This window comes from Ciona robusta, chromosome 2 (genome assembly GCF_009617815.1).
Source record: "Ciona robusta chromosome 2, ASM961781v2".
Taxonomy (NCBI): Eukaryota; Metazoa; Chordata; class Ascidiacea; order Phlebobranchia; family Cionidae; genus Ciona; species Ciona robusta.
In genome coordinates this window covers 4818537-4841372 of record NC_143236.1, presented here as the reverse complement: position 1 = coordinate 4841372, position 22836 = coordinate 4818537, and the positions used below count along the sequence as shown (strand labels likewise).

The following is a 22836-nucleotide window of genomic DNA, read 5'->3' as shown; positions in this document are numbered from 1 at the left end:
GTGTGACATCTATATTTTTTCGTATAATTAAAACTAAAGTCCGTATATAAACATTTTGTTTTGTTTATATACGGACATTTTGTTTATATACGGACTCTGATTAAAACATATTTCGATTATGGGGTAATACTATTAGTTTCCTATATCTTTAATAATTGACCCCTCAAATTGATTAAAACAGACGAGAATTTTTTTAAGCGATTCGGTGCTGTTTCTGCGCAGTATCTTATAAATCGTTTTGTATTGGTGCGTGCCCATTCATTATAGTTCGACTCTCTTGCTTATGGCTTTGGCCGATTGGCGACTGGACAATCTTTAATCATTCTGCTCCATAAGTAATCGGATACCCTGCTTCCTATCTAGGTACCTGTGAAGCAGCGGAAAAAAATTGTACCATAGTCTGTGCAGGAAAAGTCGGTACTTTATCAAGAAGGGCGTATCTGCTTACGAAGTATGACAAAACTTGCAGTAGTAGGTTGGTATTGTAATTGTATGTTATATGGTGAAAGTTATGACTGTCTATACCGTCTACTGTTAGTTGATTTGTTGTATATACATAGGTGGCGGAAACGGATTTATTGGTCGTGCTCTGGCTAAGCAGTTACAGAAATCTGGTTACAAGGCCCTGTCAGTTTCAAGAAAGCCAGGAGAAAATACATTAACATGGGTAACCTTTCGAAGTGTTAAATTTTACATTTGCAGAAAGCAACCTCTGATTTGAGTGTTTCTAACATTTTCTTAGAAGTCTATTGAAACTGAGGGACTGCCAAAAAACACTGAAGTGGTCATAAATCTTACTGGAGAACCTGTTCTTAATGTTTTTAAAAGGTAGGGTTACAGATACCAGATTAAAAAGAAAATCTGCGCATGGGGTATTTGTTATCAATATCGCTGTATTAAAACTAAATAAAAAACTAAATTTTTGAAATAATATTTCAGACAAAAATCCGAAAAATAAAAGCAGAAACAAACTTTCAAACCTCCTATACTACATTGTATTGCTTTGTAAAAAATACCATTGCAGGTGGACTCCAAACTTTAAGCAAGAAGTTTGGGATAGCAGAATAAAAACGACAAAAACTTTGAGAACGGCTGTTTTGGCAGCTGACACTCCACCAAAAGTTTGGGCTACAGTATCGGGTGTGGGGTTTTACCCTCCTAGTACTTCTCGAATTTATGATGAGCTCTCTGTCCCTGAATCAACTGATTTTTGGTCCGAACTTACTCATGCTTGGGAGAATTCAGGAAGAATTAAAAATGAAAATACTCGACACTTTGTTGTGAGATCAGGTTTGAAGTTTACCCATGTTTTTTTTGTATATTTTAAAATTCAAACCAAAAATAGTTATTTTTACTGATTGAGTAAGCTAATTTACATTGAGTGGTGGCCTTTCTGTCTTGCCCAAAGGATATGAGTTGAAGGCTTAACATTGCAAGTTGTTACTATTGTGGCTTTTCAGAACTTTGTGCCAGTACAATTTTTTAAACTTTGTTTTATGTTGTTGGTTAAGTTACATTTATTCATCATATAAAGTTTAAATTTTGTAGGTGTTGTGCTTGGAAAAAATGGAGGTGCCATGTCAGAAATGTTACCCCCATTTAAACTTGGTCTTGGCGGACCGATGGGTGATGGGAAACAGTGGTTTCCATGGATACACATAGATGACATAGCTGGTATATTCATGCATGGTGTTAAGAACACATCGGTGCGCGGTGTGTTGAACGGTGTAGCACCTGAAGCACACACAAATGGAGAGTTCAGTAAAGCCTTAGGATCAGTTCTTTCAAGGCCAGCTTTGCTGCCATTGCCAAGTTTTGTAGTTAAAGCTTTATACGGTTCAGAGCGCAGTGTGATGCTTTTACAGGGACAGAATGTATACCCAAAGTTGACACTTGATTCTGGATATGTGTATTCCTATCCAAAGCTTGATGCTGCTTTGAAAGAAGTAACATCTCGATAATACTGATGTACCAGAGCTGTAGAAGTTTATTTTCACTTAATTTACCATATTTTTCACTGTAAACACGAATACACCTTTACGTATTGCATATCATAGCTGTAAACTTACAAAGAATCAGTCATGTTTTGAGTTTAATAATATGGGACAAAGTCCTTTAAATCTGTGTGTATATAATATTAGAAATACTTATAACTGTGTATGACACAAATTTATTTGATTTTTGTTATAGGTTAGGAATAGGTTTGTAGGGAAAATAAAATGAATTTGCCTCCAATATAAATATGAGAAGCAGAAGTAACTCAGGTGTCAAGTTAGACAACTATGCAAGAATAATTCAAAAAAGTATTCTGAAATTTCAGGTATATTATTATATGCTACTTGTTATTTTATTCTACTGTACCCTTGCAGTGGAGAAATTTATTTTAAGTAAAAAAAAAGAATTGTGATGGCCTTTTTTTACTATTATGAAAGTTGTGGATTTCATAAAATAAAGAAAGATTTATTGATGAAGACTATGGACAATAAACCTTAACGACACTGAACTTGCTGTAATTCAGTTGTTTTAAAATTTCACACATTTTAAAAAGTTTACATTTTTTAACATTTGACACATATTTAATTTTTAAAAACCCAAAAATGAAAAAAAAGTTATTGCTTTAACAATAACTAATTTTTAAACACTAAATTAATCAATTTAAACATTAAAATAAAACCTGAAAATTAAATTCTAAGGATCCTATCACTGGATTATTCTCAGCAAGTAAGCACGCACCACACGCATGGGTTCGTGACAATCTTTACTCACTCCAAGCTGTGTGGGGATTGGCACTTGCTTATCGGAAGCATGCAGACCTAGATGAAGACAAGGCAAAGTCATACGAACTTGAACAGGTAGAAAGTTTGGTACCAAAGTTTTACTTTTTACATGTTTTTTTCGTTCTGGTCAATGCAGTATCTTTATTTATTTGCAATTAATGCTATATGATTGAACAGGTAGAACAGGTAGAATTAGAAAGTTTAAAACCAAAATTTTAATTGTTTATGTTTTTGCATTGTTCAATGCAGTATCTTTTTTTAATTTGAATTAATGCTACATACTTGAACAGGTAGAACATTTAAAATCGAAATTTTATTTTTTCCATGTTTTTGACTTTGGTCATGGGAGTATTTTTATTTTTTTTTGCAATTATTTCTCTATAGTTTTTTTTTGTATAGCCTTTAAAGCATATCTTTTACAGAGTGTTGTAAAATGCATGAGGTCTTTATTACAATGCATGATGAGGCAGGTGGAGAAGCTGGAAGCATTTAAGGTGAATATTTAAATTCTTATAATAAGAAAGTTTTCGAAGAATCTTATCGTGTTATTATCATTACACTGTCCGAATCATATTTGTACCTAACTATTCATTTGCAGATATAATAGATAGGCTAGGCTAATAGATAGGTATATATACACAAGCAAGGACAAACATACATGGTTTTATCGGGATGCAAAATATGTTTATTCCTATTGCAATATAAGAAGGTTTAAAGCCTAAAGAGTGCATAGGTTTTCCACAGTGTGCATGGATTTTTTAAACTATATTAAAAAAAGCTTTTGAAACCCTCTTTCCTGATTTCTCCCTGAAAACAAGGACCCATGAAATTTTATCACCATATTATATTGCTGACCTACAGTTATAATTTCCAATTCTTATTTATTTAGACCAGCCTATCCCCAAACGATTCCCTTCATGCAAAATATAATCGTAAAACGTGTGGGTTGGTAGTTGGTGACCAAGAGTGGGGACATTTACAACTTGATGCAACCGGGTTATATGTCTTAATGTTGGCACAGATGACTGCATCTGGTAAGTGTTACTAATTTTACATGCATTTCCGTTATAAATAAAAATAGGTAAAAAAATAAAACTAAAAAGAGGTAAAATTAAAAAAAATTAGGAAAGGCAACAAAAGTTTAGAAACTCTTTCGCACTTTTTGTTTTCTCATATATCTATCTTATATTTGAGCTCAAAAAACCCTATTCTAAAGCATTTATTGTTATTTTGCAGGTTTTGAAATAATTTACACCCTTGATGAAGTGGACTTTGTTCAAAATCTCGTGTTTTACATTTCGTGTGCGTTTCGGACACCTGATTATGGGATATGGGAACGTGGTGACAAAACCAACCATGGAGTTCCAGAATTAAATGCAAGCTCTGTTGGAATGTGTAAGGTTTGTATAATACAATATATATATATATAGCCTAATATTAAATAAAGCTTTAGTAAAACCCTAACCTTTTCGAAAGAGATTTTTGGCCCTTTGGTCCGGATAATGAAGATTTAGCAAGAATGTCCAAGCTATCTCCCAGGAGCAATATGCAGTCATTGAGTCATATATAAAGCCCTATACGTTACCAAGTTTATATAACTTGTTATGGTACAGTTTGCACACACTCAAATGCTGTTGTCACAATAAAAAACACTTTGACAGTGGACTTAAATAGGCAAAGGTGCAAAAAAAACAAAAAAAACAGAAGGCATAAGGTGTCCAAAAAACTTGTGATGGTGCAATTTGTATACTCTCAAATGCTGTTGTCACAGATAAAATTGTTTTCACAGGCAGCTTTGGAAGCAATTGATGAAATTAACTTGTTTGGTGCAAGTGGTGGCCACCAGTCAGTCATACACGTAACTCCTGATGAGAAAGCTCTATGCCAAGCTATTCTACAGAGTCTGTTGCCCAGGGAGTCGAACTCAAAGGTGAGTTAAAAATTTTAAAAGCCTAAACTGGTAGATAAATTCCTTCTAATAAAAGTTTTATTTTTTTATAGAAGTTGTGTGAATGTGTTTTGTTTTCATGTACCACTGTCATATTAATATAGGTTTGAATTGAAAAGATGGAACACCTTTTCATTCTGTTTTGTAGTTTCATTTGATAGTAAACAAAGAACATTAGAAAAACTATAAAATGGTATCCTCAAGACCCCATGGTCCGTTGTTAATTGTTTAAAACACAATCAGAATAATTGAATATAATAAGATAAAGGCGTTCCAACTTATCCCACAGTACTACTTCATAAAATGAATTAACAACTAAGCAAATTATGTAATTACCTTTTTATATTAAAGTAACACAACCTACACACCCACTAGCCTACTCCATGTATTAAACTTAGGAAGTGGACGCCGGCCTTCTCAGTGTTATCGGTTACCCTGCGTTTGCTGTCAATGATGAAGCATTGGTGAAGCTTACAAGGCAGGAAATAGTTGACAAACTACAGGTGCGATTTATTTGTGTGATTCAATTTCAAATGATGTGTGAGCCTGTCCCGTTTAAAATTTGCGATTTGTTATTATTTATACCTTATGCTGTGTATATGTTTATTGAGTTGGTGTTTGGCTACTTTCTGCGTTTATAACATTGTTCTTTTGGCTTTTGTTTGTTTTTTTATTTGCATTAAAACACTGTATTTATGCACACACAGAGCCAGATTTTAGCTAAAACTAAAGTTGTACGATATACCCAATATTAAAACACATGTAAATCTTATGGACTAAAACCACAGTCGTAATACTCGTAAAACTCATATTTGTGAATAATTTCTAACATCGCTTACATGCAGGGTAGATATGGTTGCGGAAGATTTTTAAGAGATGGTTACAAAACTGCATTGGAAGATTCATCCAGGCTACATTATGAACTGGCTGAGTTAAAAGTAATGTTTCAGATTTGGACTGTTAATTTATTACTGCTAAACCAAACATGTCATACTGTATTTTATTGGGATGGTTGTTTATGTATATAATAGTATTATGTATATGATAATAGTTTTATATATAATAGTTTATGGTTGTTTATGTATATATAGTAGGGTCGGAAAGATGAAACACCATTAGCACATATTATCTAAAATTGGCTTCCTCTCCAAATATAGAATAGTATTATATATATATATATATATAGTATAAGGTATCATGTATGTATATATATAGTATAAAATGATTACATAAAAATTATATATGTATACCCTGTATTTGTATCCCTAAGGTTTGGAAAAGTCTGGAAAAATATTAAAGTTCAAATTGAAGATCTACAAATATAGTTTGTGTATGAAGTTTTTCAGCTTCGGTATTGTAAAAACAGTTTTGTAAAAACCATTGTAGGTTTTTGAAAACATTGAGTGTGAGTGGCCGTTATTTTGGAGTTATTTGCTGCTGGATGGAATATTTAATGATAACCAACAACAAGTTATTGAGTACAGAGATGCCATGCGTGAAGTACTTGTTCTTGTTGATGGGGTACGCTGCGTGCCGGAGCTGTATGCTGTTCCAGCTGACAAGGTATGGACTTATATGGCTGCTTTTATTTAGTAATAATAATAATAATAATAACTTTATGTATCTCTTCAATCAGGGTAGGGTAGATTAGAAAATATTTTAAACGAAAAGACAGGATATAGCGACAATTAAAAAGAAAAAAAAGACTTACAATTGATAATATATTTACAAAAAAAACAGGCTTACAGTTAAAATTATGTTTACGTTTAATTGGAAGAAAATTAGCGTGGTCAAGTTAAACTTCTTATAGAAACAAAAGTTTGTGTTAAAGACACAACGCATACAGTGGGGAAAGTAATAGATTTTTTAAACAGTTGCAAACTAAATTTAGAAAAACATATAGTAATTTTTAAAATACTGTACTCTTTAACTGATAACATAGGATTTGGTGTGTAATTACATGTTAAAAGTCAGATGGTATCTAATTAGTTTACCAGTTGTTTATAATTCCTTGTCAATATAGATGTGGGGATTAGTTACCTACATGCAAATGAGGTTATAACACACACACACAGTATGAATTATGATCCAATTCACATACATGTTAAACTATGGTGTGAAACATTATCTGTTAAAATAAAACATTAAATGATTTCCAAAGCTACGAAACACTAATAAATATGTTTTAAGTGGTAATACATATACAGCACAGAATAATAAATGCTTATGTAGTTTTATTTGTGTTTTTTCTTAAATAAACTGTTTTTCCATTTAAATAACAGTTGTTGCTGTAACACATTTTATAGAAGTTCATGAAATTATCTTTAAGTGGCTCATCTGGTATAAAAGCGCAGTGTATTTCTGACCTGGGAAATACAAACACCACACTTTATTACTAGATGAGCCGCCTAAAAACTATTTACATTATGCTTGGTAGCAGAAGTAACATAATAATTCATATAAGTTTAATATACAGTTATTTGTGTAACAGGTTGAACTAGAAAAAGCGAACCCTAAAAGCCAGGATCGGATACCACTGGGTAAACTACCCCACTTATGGGGGCATTCCCTATATTTGCTGGGTCAGTTGTTATGGGACGGATTCCTTGCCCCGGGTGAGATTGACCCACTTAATCGGAGATTTGCAACGGCTCCTAAACCTGATGTAGTTGTACAAGGTATGCTATTTCTATCAGAAAAAATACTTTGATTTAAAATAGGAAGAAATTTTTGATCTCGAGTGCAACATTATAGCAATTGCATATGACTCGACGCTGTCTTTACTTTACGCCAAATGACAGGAGTCAAAAATGCAGACGCTCTGGCACAAGCTTTAGAGCTCTGGCTTGATCGCATGTCACCCCAACTTTTAAACCAGAAGTCACTTATGTATACGCATCCCGATTTTTTTGAAAATGAAAACCACTAAACCCAGTTTTATTCTGCTGTTAGGTGTCTGTAAACAAACAAACAGAGACAAAGTTTATTACAATTTCTACATTAATCAAATAGGTTTTCTATGTTTGACAACCATGAGTGTATTGCATTGTACATTGCTTGTATCTATAAATAGACAAGTTTAATTAGTTTGTTTTTAATAAAAATCAATCAAATATAGATTATATTTAATCTCTACACGAAGTATTAAATACAAAACTTTGTTTAAATTGAGCCAGTCTGTATAGCATTTGTTTGCAGTGAGACACTTTATTTTGAGCAGAAATGTTTTTCATGTTTTTTAACTACATAGTTGCAATATATGCCGAGGAAAAATCATTTCAAACAATTTTGAAGAAGAAGCTTGGAATTCATGTCGACTCACTTGATGAAGTGGCTCCAATTATGTAAGTTGTTTGTATTGTGTTTTGTGATGACTTTATTGTAGACTTTTTACTTTATTGTAGACTTATTGTACTGTATGCTGAGTTGAGTTAATTGTAGACTTTTTATTTAAATCTTCGATTACAGTAGCGAATATTTAGAAATATTTTTAACGAAAAGACAAGATATAGCAACAAAACAACAGTTGTTGAAATATGAGAAGTAATTATAATTGCGACAGTGTAGAGTTGATATAAATAACATTTTCTGTGATGGTTGTTTAATTACTACATTTCAAAATAAACTTATACAAAAAAAATTGCCAAAAAGCAACAAATCCTTAAAAACAATATAATGGTACAGCAAATTTAAAATTTCATACTCAAACAAATATTTTTTTTTCAATTGTTTTATCAATCACCACTCCTGTCCAAACAGGGTACAACCAGCGCGTGTTCTCACCAGTGTGTATTCAATGCTTGGTAAAAACAAGAAGATGAAGTTGTCTGGTCGGCCAAGCAACCAGATTGGTGTGCTGGGAACAAGCAAGTTGTATGTGATGAATGGAAGAACTTTCGCTTTCACCCCTAATGTAAGTCAGGGATAAAAGTTATATTTTTTAAATGGGTGTAACAGATTGTCGTAATAATTTCTGAGGCATGTGGGATGTGGGTAATAAGGTAAGGATTTGTGTAACAAATTTTGAACCTGTGTAAGGTTTTTTTTTATTTCTTAAAATTTTAATTCAGACAACACTATAAATTGTATACAGTTTAAAATACTCTATTTTTCTAAAATCAAATGGAATTTGAAATATATATATAATATATAGAGTCAAACAGTCTGTCAGATATGGCTGCATATCATTTCTGGGAAAAAATGTATACTGTCTGTACTTTTAAATGCTTTTCACCAAAATTAAATTCGAAATATATGGTGCAAAAATATGCAAACAGTCTGTCAGATTTGACCATATGTTATGTCACGAGTCTTCAGTCAGGACAATACTATAAATTGTCTACACTTTACATCCCCTATTTTACTAAAAATTAAATTGGAAATATATATATAATATATGTTGCAAAAACATGAAACATAAGTAAAACAGCCTGTCAGTTTTTACTACATATCATTTCAGTGCAAAACTATATATATTTATATATATTGTCCATACTTTTAAGTGCTTTTCACCAAAATTAGGTTCCAAACATATGGTGCAAAAATATGGAATATAAGTCATACAGTCTGTCAGCTACATATCATGTCAACACATTCTTTACCAACCTTTCATTACACAGTTATTGGACCAACGTGACTTCTACATGTCGCTTGACACTGACATGTTGATAGACATGATGTTGACAGAGCTTCAGTATCTTTCCACCTACTGGAACATGCCCGGTCGTCCAATTATAACTGTGCCAATCCACAGTGGGATGTTAGGTAACTTTTGTGACCTTGAATGGAAAATTTTATAATAGGGAAAAAAAAGAACTTTTATCCTAATTTTGTTATCCTAATCCTAATTTTTTAAATTCTGAGCGACACAAAAAAAGATTAAATTTGTTTATTAGAAAGAAAGCATTACTAATCTTTAATGAAAGGCTGAAATAAAATAAATATACAAAATAGTGATTTTAAACATCTAGTATTAAGGTACAGAAAACGAAAATCAAATATTTCGAAGTTAAAAAATAAAAGGAAAATCCAATATTTATTTTACTGCTTTTAATATGAGTAGAAAGTATATATATTGGACTTTTAAAATTTTGGAAATAATTGTTTAGATTTTTTTAATGTTTCACTGAACACTAAACAGACTTTGTTTATTCCAGCTGAAGACGGTGAGAATTTCAAACCAAGCTTAATTTCCACACTCCGTAAAATACAAAGTGGTTATTTATATGGTGTGAGGTGAGTTAAATTTAGTTAAATTTAAAACCGGTGGTATTTATAAGATGTTGGCAATGAAAATGTACATTAACACTATTTCCCAGTTTTGTAAAGTAGACCAACTCTGGCCTAAATACAAGGTAGTGAAGGTACCCTACCACGCCTCACTGTAGGATCTGAATTACATTAAATAGAGTTTCCCATGTTATAGATAGACAAGATAGTGGATACTATTCTATTTTACGTGGTTGAGAACACGCCTTGCCATAGGACTTGATATTTAGGCCAAAGTTTGCGCAATACCTTGACCCCCAAAGTGCTGCACCCAATTAGTGACCACTGGTTTCAGAAAGTTAAGTGTACCGTTCAAGGCACATTTGCTATTAGTGGTATCAGTATCGTGTATCAAACCTAGTACCCTTCGCTTACGATGCAAACGGCAAACCACTGAGCCACGGCGCTGAAGTGAAGTCATAGATGGTTTTAAACTTTGGTGTATATGTTAAACTTAGGTGTATGTGTTAAATGTAGGTGTATGTGTTAAACATAGGTGTATGTGTTAAACATAGGTGTATGTGTTAAACATAGGTGTGTATGTTAAACATAGGTGTATCGTGTATATGTTAAACATAGGTGTATATGTTAAACATAGGTGTATCGTGTATATGTTAAACATAGGTGTATATGTTAAACATAGGTGTATATGTTAAACATAGGTGTATATGTTAAACATAGGTGTGTATGTTAAACATAGGTGTATCGTGTATATGTTAAACATAGGTGTATATGTTAAACATAGGTGTATATGTTAAACTTAGGTGTATGTGTTAAATGTAGGTGTATGTGTTAAAGGTAGGTGTATATGTTAAACATAGGTGTATGTGTTAAACATAGGTGTATATGTTAAACATAGGTGTGTTTGTTAAACTTAGGTGTATGTGTTAAATGTAGGTGTATGTGTTAAAGGTAGGTGTATATGTTAAACATAGGGGTATATGTTAAACATAGGTGTATGTGTTAAACATAGGTGTATATGTTAAACATAGGTGTATATGTTAAACATAGGTGTATATGTTAAACATAGGTGTATATGTTAAACATAGGTGTGTATGTTAAACATAGGTGTATATGTTAAACATAGGTGTATATGTTTTGTACAGGGTAGTGCTTGGTTCATTGAAGAGTTTCATGAGCACTTCATGTAAAACACGACTTACTTTCCTCGAAACTGAAGGTAAATATACATTTTCCTAAGTTTTCAGTAGTTTTGAATTCATTATTGTAATTGTAAATATACTGGTAAAAATTTATTCAAGGTAATAATGGCATTTATGGTTTAAAGCTGTTTTGTGTACTGTTAACCTTTGTACAGGGTATGTATATGTGTAATGAATCAAAACATTATTTTTTTTATATTTTCTTATATTTATTTAAGTGGTGTTTATTTTTATAAAAAGTATTTTTTCTCATAGAAATAAAGTAATCCTTCCATCAAGTGTAACACATTCATAGAAACCTATCAAAAATAATTCTTTTATGTTAAAAAAATTCTTATTTTATCTAAGATGCTGAAGCGAGTGATCTGATGGAGTTGCTCCTCACAAGAGCTCCTCCTCGTTTATATCGTCTCGGATCACACACGGATGTCAAGTCCTCTCTACGATCCTCGAACCGGAGTCAGAGCATGCAGTTGACTCCGGAGGAACACCAGCAGAGGATCTGGGAAGCAAAGTTGGTCGGAAAACAGAGACAGAGGAGAATTTCGACGGACCTCACCAGTGAGAACTTAATTAATCATATTAATTTTTTGGGTTCGGATTTTTTAATGATATTTTTGGGGTATGGTGTTTTTGCAACAGGAGAAACTGACTGATTTTTGAATTAATCTAGGTATAGTGTATACCTGTCTATGTATTGTGAATGCGTACGTTCATGAATATTTTTATGTATGTTCAAAGGTTTTTTAACATGGTATGTCTTGTATGCATGGTGTTATAAATTAAAATAGACTTACTTCAAACACAAAAGGTGGCAATAGCTGAATCAAGCCAAAGTTCCCGCAAGCTTTAGAAGCACTTGCATGGGCAGTATCAAAATTATTTCTCACACATTAGAATAACAAGTACCAATACTGCGCAATGTAATTCAAATAATTCGCAAAAAAAACTTTTTGTTTTCCATCCAACAGCAAACAAAGGTATGGTAAGTTTGTAAAGGCACAATGTTGTTTTATGTTTTACAGAAAAATGCTTTATAATTTCATTGTCGTTGTGTCCCCAGGTTCGTTTGTAGGCCTCGGTAAGTCCATGATTCCGCTGAATAAGTGATTGGTAACCTGGCCAATGTAACAGTAATTTGTAGCAGCATTTTCTTTGTTTCCTATGCTGTAGTTCTTAACGAAAAACTTTTTTCTGTCTTTTTCTTCCTAAATATTCAACTTTACTCTTTTGCCTTGCAATTGAATCTGTTTGTTTACTAACCACGAGAATGATGTTTGAGCTTAACTGCATGGTGGTGTAACTTATTATATAAATAATTGCATGATTTGTGCGCACATTCATTAACGCACTGTATCTGCGCAATACAACTAACAGACAGTGATTACTAATTTGGTGAAATGATAAATTTTTAAACAGTGTTTGGGTTTATGTTAATTATGTTATCATTGGTAAAAATATGTGTTTGGTGTTGTTTATAAAACTAAGAAAAAAATCGGTATGTGACAAATTGATCATCATATATTATGGACATCACTAACTTGTTCGGTCTGCACTACTAACCAGAAACATCAATCTATTACTTCACAATATTTTCCATACAAAACTAGAAAAATATAAATACAAATGATCTTACAATGCTATATTAATATATATATATACAATATAAAGTATTATTGCCAATTATGCGTAGATCAGAATGATAAAAACACATGCATGAATATCTCTTGCTTATAAATTGGCATTTTTTTTCTAAATTTTTCAGGCATTGCTACTTTCAATGAAAATTTGCTGAAGAAAATAAAGTTACTAGGGTAAGTATATGATGTGTGCCAATCTCAGTTTTAAACTATTTTATATTTTAACCAATCTCGGACAGTAGTTAAAGTCTTTCTTCTCAGGCATAAAAAACAACCACTCGCAGTGGTTTCTTATGGTTTGTCTAAACTGTCAGCCATAAATTCAAAAAAATAAATAGAAAACAATTACTCACAAAAAAAATAAAAAACATTCCACAAAATAAATAAAAACCCACAAATAAAAATTACTCATAAAAAATTCTTATTGGACGAAGGAGGCACTATAGTCTGCTCTGTTATAACAGTAGATATCCTTACAAGTGAAAATCAACAAGTTGAAGCTACGTTTATTAGTATCTCAGCTCTGCTTATATACCGACTTTTTACTCCGCTTAATTGTGGGGTAGGAATTCTGAACCACTGCTGATGGTGCATTTTAGGTTGTTTATTTTAAATTATCAAAGCTAATTTTTTTTAATATGCTAAGTGTGAACTTACCACAGGGAAAATGAAGAGCCAACATCGCCACAGCTTAAACCCAAAGTTCTGGTTCATCGGTTACATGAAACTATGTTTCTATGGGAACAAGCGGATATTTTGCATTATCTCTACACACACAAGTTGGTTGAATTTTGTAAATGCTTCAAAAAACACTTATTAACATTTTAGTGCAACAGTCCCGATGTTTTTCATCTGACGCTCTTTTCAACATTTTTATCCATAGCGTGTTCTACCGACTGTCGTTTTGCAGTTGATGATTTCTTTTTCTTTGTTCTTTAAGTAATATGATTTTCTCTAAATAAAAAAAAATAACTAAATAAAAAAAAATATTATACATACATTATTTTTTCTAGCAAAACTCTTTAAAGTTTTTCAAGCAAAAACCACTGCTAAAATTTGCATATCTTTTACACTCAAGTTAGTACTTACATAACTAATCAAAGATGTTCTTCTAACATATGTGAACCTGCAGAGGACCCAACTGGGACACAGAAATAGATGGTGAACCAGGGGTGCTGGTAGTTGACCTTATTGAAGAACTTTATGACAAAGCTGGACAACAAGGGAACTGGATGGTGGTTAGGCAGGTAAAGTTTTTTTTTTTTTTTTTAAACTTAAAGACATTATTTTATTTTTAAACTTAAAGAAACCAGCTGTATAAGTATAAATAGGCCTGGCAGCAACAGTATGTATAAAGCCGTATAAGTTGTCAGAATAACCAATTGATTCTGACACTTTAGAATATATTTCTTTTAATTTTAATTATACATACACTTTTTGACTTTTATCTCTTGAAGTTCAGATACTTGAAAATAATTAGTTTAATAATTGTGGTCATCAACAGGTGGACTGAACTGTCAACTATATAAACCTAAAAATAACTATCCATGTGATGTATATTGAGCAGCTTATAACTGAGCAATATAAAATAAGCTACTGGTAATATACAATCATTAGGTTACCCTGCCAATGCCATAGTAATTCAGAATCAAACACCAAACTAACTATGTCTGGATCCCAAAAGTTATGGGTTCAGTTTGGGAGTATATGTCCTTAGGCAAGACAATTAACGACGTTTACTGAACCCAGTGGTTACTAATGGCTTGTCTAAATTGTCAGCCATACAAATATACAATAAAACAATGACCCACAAAGTAAGCTGGAACGAGGTGTATGAAACAGAAAATCTGTATTACAACGAGTTTCGCAAAGATAAAACAAGTTGCATTCTCCATTTAATACTCCTTTATTTAATAGATGTCAGGTTTACTGCAGAAACGTGTAAGTGGTCTCTCTCAATCCGTCACGGATCTCTTGATTCGTCAAAAACAGGTTACGGTTGGCTTACCACAAGAACTAAAGGAGTTCACGATAACCAGGTGTGGCGTGTTTGTTTATCTTTGCTCAATTAAGCGTGACTAATTCATTCTCATGAATTAAGACTATTTTAGTAATAGCTGAATGGGTTATGGTGGGGAGGGAATGAAACGCCTGTATTCTAGGACCTAGGCATTGTACTAATCAATAAACTGTGGTGTGCAAAGTGCAATGTCTAATATAAAGCAAGCTGAGCACGGCAATTTTGTTGGGAAATTTTAGGAAAATTTAAAAAATTTTGCAACAATTTTAAATTGTTCCATTGATTTGAAAAAAATGCCCCTGCAAAGTTCTATTGTTTATTTACATAAAGACAAAATGTAATCCTATTATATTACCAACTTCAAAGGTGGTTATTGTTTTTCTAATAAATATATACCCCTTAACTAAGTATGCAATAAAATTACGGTCATCAAAGGCATAATATATAATAAATAATATAGCATCAAAAAAGCAAGCTCCAAAAAGTGGAAAATTATTTACAGTTGTTGATAAAATTCCACTTTGTGTTGACAGTACGGGTATATGTTTGTTAAAGAAGCATACCATCGAAAAACAGTGTATTAATAGAAATGCTCAAACATGGTCTAAAGGTACCGCCAAAATGTTTTTAACGTGATGTTTTCTAAAGCTGTTTTGATTTTTGAAACTTTGATAGCACCTTTAGACGGACCCCTTTAAATACCGCAATACACCAGTGCCTCCACTGCCTCCACTGCCTCCACTGCCTCCACTGCCTCCACTGCCTCCACTGCCTCCACTGCCTCCAGTGCCCAGTGAAACTAATGTATCGCCACGTTTACGTTGTTTTGAACTAAACGAAATAACCACCTCACCTTCAATGACGCACGTGTTTTTACATTTTACTGTTTTTTAAGCTCCATGTGACCACTGAGCAACGATGTCTGCACGTGCACAATAAAACTATTCTGGCAATGATACGATTTTATTCCAACGTTTCGACGTCGTCTTCATCATGCCAAATCCATTTACCCTAATGCAGGCGACCTTAATAGGACGTCGAAACGTTGGAATGAAATCGTATCATTGCCAGAATAGTTTTATTAAAAAGTTGACGTGCAGACATCGTTGCTCAGTGGTCACATGGAGCTTCAAAAACAGTAAAATGTAAAAACACGTGCGTCATTGACGGTGAGGTGGTTGCATGTATCTCTTGTACAGTTTTAATATGTGTTATGATGTCATAAACATTTATTATTTCGTTTAGTTCAAAACAACGTAAACGTGGCGATACATTAGTTTCACTAGGCACTGGAGGCAGTGGAGGCACTGGAGGCACTGGAGGCACTGGTGTACTGCGGTATTTAAAGGGGCCCCCTTTAGACCACATATAAGCATTTCCAGCCATATACAAATTTTTGGCTTTTGAAATTTGTTTCAACCTAATTTTAATTGACAGACCGATGCCAGCTGATGAATTACATGGTGTGATCACGGATTCATTTGGTGACGATACAGATATGGCTGTTCTTACTCAGGTTAATATTCAACATAACAATTAAAACACTTTTATTAACTGCTTTCTATCCATAAGTAAACTAAACGTATTGCAAACACAATGTCCAAACTAAAAAAAGCCCAAATTAAAAATTTTTTATTTTTATTTTATTTATTTTAGTTTCAACATTATATTTGCAATGTGTTCATTTTACTTATGGATAGATTGTGGATAAACACTTCCTCATGCTTAAACAATATTTTTAAGTAAAACATTTTTTTCCAACTTTAAAAAAAGAGACAATTTCGATATAAACTATTCCAGTGTATAAGCATTGTATTAACGCTAGTAATGCCAACAGGAGATCATCATGTACCTTGCTATGTTCATTCGTGCTTCACCTGCTTTGTTTACGGATCTACTGAGACTTAGAGTTGGACTAATTATACAGGTTTGTTTATTATACTAAAATAAAATAATAAAAAATTCCGAAATTTTGAAATTTGTAAATAACTTGGAAATAGGTTTATCTGTATTTGTTTAATAAAATCTTCTTTTTTTTTTTTTAGTTTTAGTATGTTTGTGCAATATTTTCAAACAGGGTTAATAGAAATACTGGCTAGATTTATATTTGGGAACATAGAAACAATTTTTTATTATACAACATTTGATTCTATTTTAAATATATATCATAGGTGCTATTTTTGAGAGCTTTTAAAAAAAATTCAAGGGATAAAAATAAGTTTTATTAAAAAAAAATTCTGGGGGGGGTGTAAAATTATGGTTTTTTTAAATGGGGGTGAAAATTATGATTTAAAAAATATACTGGGGAGGTTAGTGAAAATTATGATTTAAAAAAATAAGTGGTGAATGAAAATAACAGGAAAAGGGATAAATGAATGTGAAATAAAGGATCCTCTTCCCAACAGGTGATGGCAAGTGAATTGGCTCGCCATCTGTCTTGCTCCGGTGAGGAAGCATCCACTCACCTCATGAGTTTAAGTCCATTTGAAATGAAACAACTCATTCTAAATGTGCTCAGTGGGAAGGAGTTTGGAGTCATTAAAAGTGGTGAGGTTTTTTATATTATTTTTATAATGAAAAAATTATTTTCACTTCAAAAAAACAATTGTTTTTACTAAAAACAATTATTTTTAGCCCCAAATTTTTTTACAATAAAACAAATATTTAAATTCTGGTTGAGGTTACCACCTTGAGGTTTTGTAAACGTTTTTTATTTAAATGTAAATGTTTTTTATTTAAATATTTATAAACTGTTTTTTTTTTATTAGGTTATACTTTTTTTTATGATAATTTTTTTTCGAAAAGGTTTCATTTTTTATTTTTCTATTTTCTAGAAAAATATAAAAGGTGAAAATTTTAATATAATTCCTTTCACAGTTCGTACCTCATCCGCATCTGCCACAACCTTAAATCATGAAATATCATTTCAATACAACCGGTCGTCCAAAGCTGATAAATCAAATTTTATCTCTATCAAAAAGCATTTAAGGGTAAATAGCTTTAGGACTATATTTGTTTACCTCTATTGGGATGTTGTAGTAAAAACTTTGGCTAAATTTAGTGTCCTTTGCTATGCCTTTCTGTAGGGCCTCACTCATATATTGTAGAATACTGTACAATAAAGGTGTAACTTGTTAAATAATCAGCATGCGAAATATGTTAAAATGCAATGAAAATGACTATTTATGGTTGCCGAAACAGTTTTTTTTTTCTCTTTAAAGAATTTTGTCGAGTAACTTTTCATGTTTTTTTATTTGATGTTTTATTTCTTCTTTCTCTTTAAAGAAATTTTGTCAAGTAACTTTTCACATGTTTTTTTCCATTTGATGTTTTCTTTCTTTTATATCAATTTTGCTTGTTGTGGTTAGAGCAGAGCAAGCTCTGGAAAATCTAGTGCTCGTGGTTCTGTAAGTATTCACTGGTGGTCCTAATGCTTACACTTCTTGCTAAACTGCCAAAAGCTTTTTAACAACCCAATTTGTATTCTGCTTAATGCATAGCCAAAAGTATCACGTATGTTTTAATACATATCTTGTAACTGTATATATGTAAATTTAAGTAGTGAACATTGTAGTGTAAAAATTTACACCAATTAAAATTTATTTTTTTAAATGCATGCAAAAAATCTTTTACACGCATTCAACCTTAAGCAGCTTGCTTGAATTTTACTTTAACAGCTATTTTTTTAATAAGTTAAGATGGAATACAGCTCTGCAAAATTGAAACAGTGCTATTTGTGTGGTTTGTTATGAAACTTACCCTAGAGTGTTGTTTTAATTCTTTTATTAACAAATATTTAAATAATAAAATTAACCTTTGCTGTTAGATTTAAGTTAAAAGTTTTTATTTTTATACCCATATTTAGTGGCGCAGCCAGGGGGGTTTAGGGGTCGCGACCCCCACTTATAAACCTCCTCAAAAAAATTATTTAAAAAAATTTTTTTTTTAATTACCTGATTAAACCACCCTCCCCTTATTTTTTTCCGGCTGCGCCACTGCCTGTATTACAGTATTAAATGCTTGGGCCGGAAATTACTATTTATACTACTAATTTTTAGAGAAAGGATTTATCTGGATTGATATCTCCGCCAGTATGGACGCAACACTCGTTTGATGGACAGTATGACCCCGCTAGTTCCCCAAGCAGTATACGATCCATGTCTGCTCTTACTGCACCTGCTGCATATGCACAAGTATGTGGTGTAGCGACCACGCGTTTCTTCTATTTTTTTATAAATATGTTTTAACTGTAAGAGTGTTTTAACAACTGTTGTTTAGCTGCAATATCCTTTCTTTTAAATATTTTTTTATTTTAACTACCGTAATAAACTTTGCATAAAAGATATAACAGGGTGGGGTAGTATGGGACAGGTTTTTATTTTCCAATCATGTCCCATTTGGTAGTAAATAAGTGAAAATTTACAGAAATACATTCCCGTAGCCCTCTCACCCCCCAAAAAAGCATTGTTAATTGAAAAAACACTTTCAGCAAATGTATTTTTTAGCTGCAAAACAGTATTTCATTTTACCCTACGGTACAATATATCTTGTTTCATACCTAATTAAACTAAACCACTATATTAAAATAGTTTGCCGGCCACAAGCGAGGTCAATGGGTCAGAAGAAGAAGAATTGACGGAGCTTTGAACCGCGTCCCCCACAACTTCTATACAAGAATATGGAAATTGTTGGAAAAATGTTACGGCCTTGTCATAGGGGAACATCATATACCTGGCTATGTAACGAAAGAGGTGAGTTTTGGGGTATATTAGTTTTTTTCTGACCTGTACTGTGGCACAGTGGTTAGTCCGTCTGCCTCTTACCAACATGGTACTGACACTCTTTTCCACATCGTTATGTTCTATCCACTGTTATGGTACTAGTAATTTCCTTCTCTTAGTTCTTTAAATAACATGATCTTCGCTATCGAATGCGAAAAAATTAATAAACTTCGAGTAAAAAAATTACTAAATTTTGTGGTTTATTTTTGTTCTTCAAAAAACATGATCTTCGCTATCCTATGCCAAAAATTTGATTAAAATTCAAGTAAAAAAAAACGGAAAACATTTTTTTTACATATTTGTTCATTTAGATGACGCAGGGTGAGATCAAATTCGCGTTGCTAGTTGAAAACGTGTTGAACCACATACCTCAACCTGAGTATCGGCAGTTGGTCGTCGAAACGCTGGTCGTGCTCACTTTGTTGGCTGAAACCCCGCGCGTGAAGTTTCTCTCCGATAATATTAATGTAGATCGTGTGTTGGTAACGGCAAGTGACATGTTCTGTCAGGATGAGGTAAAAATATGCTTATATATATTAGAGATATCTCCAGTAGGCCGTGATGTCACTTGCTTTATCCTCGCGTGGCCGGAAAACGACATTCGTTATAACACGGGTGTTCTGTTTTTATCGCCTTTATAACTTTGTGGGTGTGTTTTTTTCCGTATGGCTGATGTATAATAAATCCGTATGTATAATTTGAGACAACTAATCAGTGACCGCTGGGTTGAATCGAAGGACGCATACGCGATTAATGCTATTGGCTGTAATATTGAAATACACTATAGTGTTTTGGTATATTGTTAAAAAAAGTCTTTGTGTAGAGTCCCTTACAATTTATACAATAGGATATAATACTGCGGGGTAAGATGGATGCCGTTACCACATAGTTCCTCATATTTCTAATTGTGTTTTAACATTAAAAACAACGCTACTTCAGAGTTGCGAGGATATACGGTGATATGATTTTTAAAATATTTTTGGTTTGCTACAAAATGGGACGATAAAATGAATGAAAACTTGGTCCATCTTACCCCACCAACTAATTTTTAAAAGCAGAAAAACTTCATGCTTGTAAAACAAACTACAGGAGTGATACAAAAAAACATTTTCTTTTAATGCAGTCTGATGATGGCGCGCCAGAGGATATTTTACAGAAGGATCCCACTACATCAGTTTGTACTGAATTCTATGACTGTGCGCCCAGTGGCCCGCATGGTACAATGACGTACATGTCCAAAGCAGTGGCGACGTCTTTCAGCGAATATTTTCCTGAATACGTGGGCGACTGTTCCGTCAGTTAGTCGGATAGTTAAACGTTTTTTACAAAAAAATACCATTTAGACCGGACTGGCGCTTTTGCATGTGAAGAATACCGAACAAAACGTAACTGCCTGCGTACTTAGTTAATTTCGTGCTTACCCATCGTCGTGAGAGAGTCACGGGTCACGCTCAGGATTTCATCACTGTGAAAAATTTCACGGCTCACTGGGTTCAAATCGCTGTTGAAAAGTCTTCAAATTATTACTCGAAAACAATTCATCAGGTGCTACACGGACATGGTATTTACTCACTTTACGCTACGTGGATATATCTTTAAATTTCAATATAAATATGTGCTTAACGTTTCATTGCATGACCATACCACATCGTATTCGTATTAATAATATTGTTTCAATGTATATTGGCCGAATACGTTTACTCGTTTCAAAGCTTTAATAAATCTTTTATGGAATTTTAAAAAGTTTCAAAAAACAATTATTCTATTCTACTGATATATTAGATGTTGTTATAACTTAATACTTGTTTTTTTCGGCGCAGCTACAGAATGCGAATTATGTGGAAAGCCCCTTCATAGTTTATTGTGCGCTTTTAAGCCAAGTATAGGCCAGGGGAATGCTTTGTACCTTTGGATGTACGTTGTGTGTATTGAAGCGAGTCTTGGCGAATCAACCGCAAGCAAATATCGGTTTCAATCCGAATGCTGTTGTTGCTGAGAGAAATGTTAAATTTGCTTTTTTTCTTGGAACATTTGCATGGAAAGGTCGCTGGCATGTCGGATAACGCTTTGCGATGCTTTCTTTGTTTAGATTTTTAAGGCTATTAGCGAATGCTAAGCGTCATTAGTCACCAGGTGAGGAAATCTAAATCTGCAGCCGAAAAGCAAGTGATATGTTATAGTTTTACTGGTTTAAAAATATCCTGTTTAAGGTGTTGGTTCGTAACTCTACTTGATCGTATTCATAGCCATTCTTGCTGCGTCACAAAGACACGCTTTTACGTCACAATGAACATTGGTGCTGTGGACGCTATTCAATGTCGGCGACGGGTGTTGGGTTCGAATGTTTAGCTTTCAAGCGAATCTGGTCAGGCGCAGCTACCCTTTGTGCTATATATTTATTATTAAGTACTAGTAGTTACAGGCAGTAACAGTGTAATTTAAAAGTGAGAACGAAGACTTGGTTATATTTGACTCGCAATCTGACCTTTGTAATTACGAGTACTTCAAGACCAGGTAAAAAGATCCAGTAAAAGTGTCGCAAGTTTAAGTTTATAATTCAGGACTAATTTTAAAGAATATGTTACTTTAGTGAAGTACACAAGGTATAAAAACTAAAGGTAGCCTACTAGAAATATTTGTTAGTTCGTAAAATGTGGTGTATCTTCAAATAAATGAGCGCATTATTGATTTTACTTATATAATGCTGTAAAAACGATGACACTTCCCTATATATTGGAATCTTCAGATTACACAAACATATGCCACATGTTAACCGTAAAGCTCTTTACCGTTTATATTACTCGTTTCTGTTAACCGTTACGTTTTATTGCTTATCCAAAGGCATGACCCTTAAGACATGAAGTTTCTTACAAGTTACTCAGTAACAAAAGGAATGGCTTTGTTTGCGGTAAGACGTATACGCCAAACAGCAATGTCTTGGTAAACAACGTTCGGGAATACCTGTAGCAGTAAGGTCCGAAAATAGTTTTGAGCGCAAGTTTTATTGTCATCTTACTACATAGGTCGGTAAATCCTAAGGTAACTGCTTACGAGAGTTTATTAAGGCGTGGTTAATGATCAGAGCAGGCTTCCACGTTGTCTCAGTTACTGATGCGGTGTATTCGAACAGCCATATGACTTGTATTGTATAACTTGATGACGTAGCAGGACATTTTAATAGAAAAGGCGTTTTCTATGTATAGAAGTGCGGGGTTTAAGATGGGACACCTTTTTTTATG

At 33.0% G+C, this 22836-nt stretch overlaps 2 protein-coding genes across 4 annotated transcripts; both read left to right on the top strand.

Moving 5' to 3' along the window:
• Nucleotides 1–115: 115 nt before the first annotated feature.
• Nucleotides 116–2190, top strand: LOC149740410 (epimerase family protein SDR39U1-like). Its single transcript, XM_089871827.1, has 5 exons — nucleotides 116–475; nucleotides 561–667; nucleotides 743–828; nucleotides 1025–1290; nucleotides 1549–2190. The coding sequence occupies exons 1-5, from the start codon at nucleotides 454–456 to the stop codon at nucleotides 1959–1961; spliced, it is 894 nt and encodes a 297-aa protein (XP_089727953.1). The 5' UTR covers nucleotides 116–453; the 3' UTR covers nucleotides 1962–2190.
• LOC149740409 (phosphorylase b kinase regulatory subunit alpha, liver isoform-like) lies at nucleotides 2180–21340 on the top strand. 3 transcript variants are annotated; one of them, XM_089871788.1, is made up of 30 exons: nucleotides 2180–2320; nucleotides 2694–2852; nucleotides 3200–3271; nucleotides 3667–3811; nucleotides 4014–4177; nucleotides 4567–4707; nucleotides 5124–5228; nucleotides 5571–5663; nucleotides 6112–6288; nucleotides 7217–7403; nucleotides 7976–8069; nucleotides 8485–8638; nucleotides 9345–9489; nucleotides 9882–9960; nucleotides 11100–11173; nucleotides 11505–11717; nucleotides 12220–12237; nucleotides 12922–12970; nucleotides 13459–13575; nucleotides 13929–14043; nucleotides 14714–14835; nucleotides 16254–16332; nucleotides 16654–16743; nucleotides 17222–17363; nucleotides 17694–17806; nucleotides 18185–18223; nucleotides 18875–19009; nucleotides 19406–19567; nucleotides 19909–20112; nucleotides 20721–21340. In XM_089871788.1, exons 1-30 carry the CDS (start codon nucleotides 2243–2245, stop codon nucleotides 20898–20900), a joined length of 3645 nt encoding a protein of 1214 aa, XP_089727914.1. In that variant the 5' UTR covers nucleotides 2180–2242; the 3' UTR covers nucleotides 20901–21340. The 3 variants fall into 3 exon arrangements, with proteins under 3 accessions (XP_089727914.1, XP_089727915.1, XP_089727916.1); XM_089871789.1 differs by lacking the exon at nucleotides 12220–12237; XM_089871790.1 differs by lacking the exon at nucleotides 18185–18223.
• Nucleotides 21341–22836: the final 1496 nt, after the last annotated feature.

Coding starts and splice junctions, on each gene's coding strand:
- LOC149740410 (XM_089871827.1), top strand. CDS start 454: ATGACAAAACTTGCAGTAGTAG. Junction 476..560: donor GACAAAACTTGCAGTAGTAG/GTTGGTATTGTA, acceptor GTATATACATAG/GTGGCGGAAACGGATTTATT. Junction 1,291..1,548: donor ACACTTTGTTGTGAGATCAG/GTTTGAAGTTTA, acceptor TAAATTTTGTAG/GTGTTGTGCTTGGAAAAAAT.
- LOC149740409 (XM_089871788.1), top strand. CDS start 2,243: ATGAGAAGCAGAAGTAACTCAGGTGTCAAGTTAGACAACTATGCAAGA. Junction 4,178..4,566: donor GCTCTGTTGGAATGTGTAAG/GTTTGTATAATA, acceptor TTGTTTTCACAG/GCAGCTTTGGAAGCAATTGA. Junction 8,070..8,484: donor GATGAAGTGGCTCCAATTAT/GTAAGTTGTTTG, acceptor CTGTCCAAACAG/GGTACAACCAGCGCGTGTTC.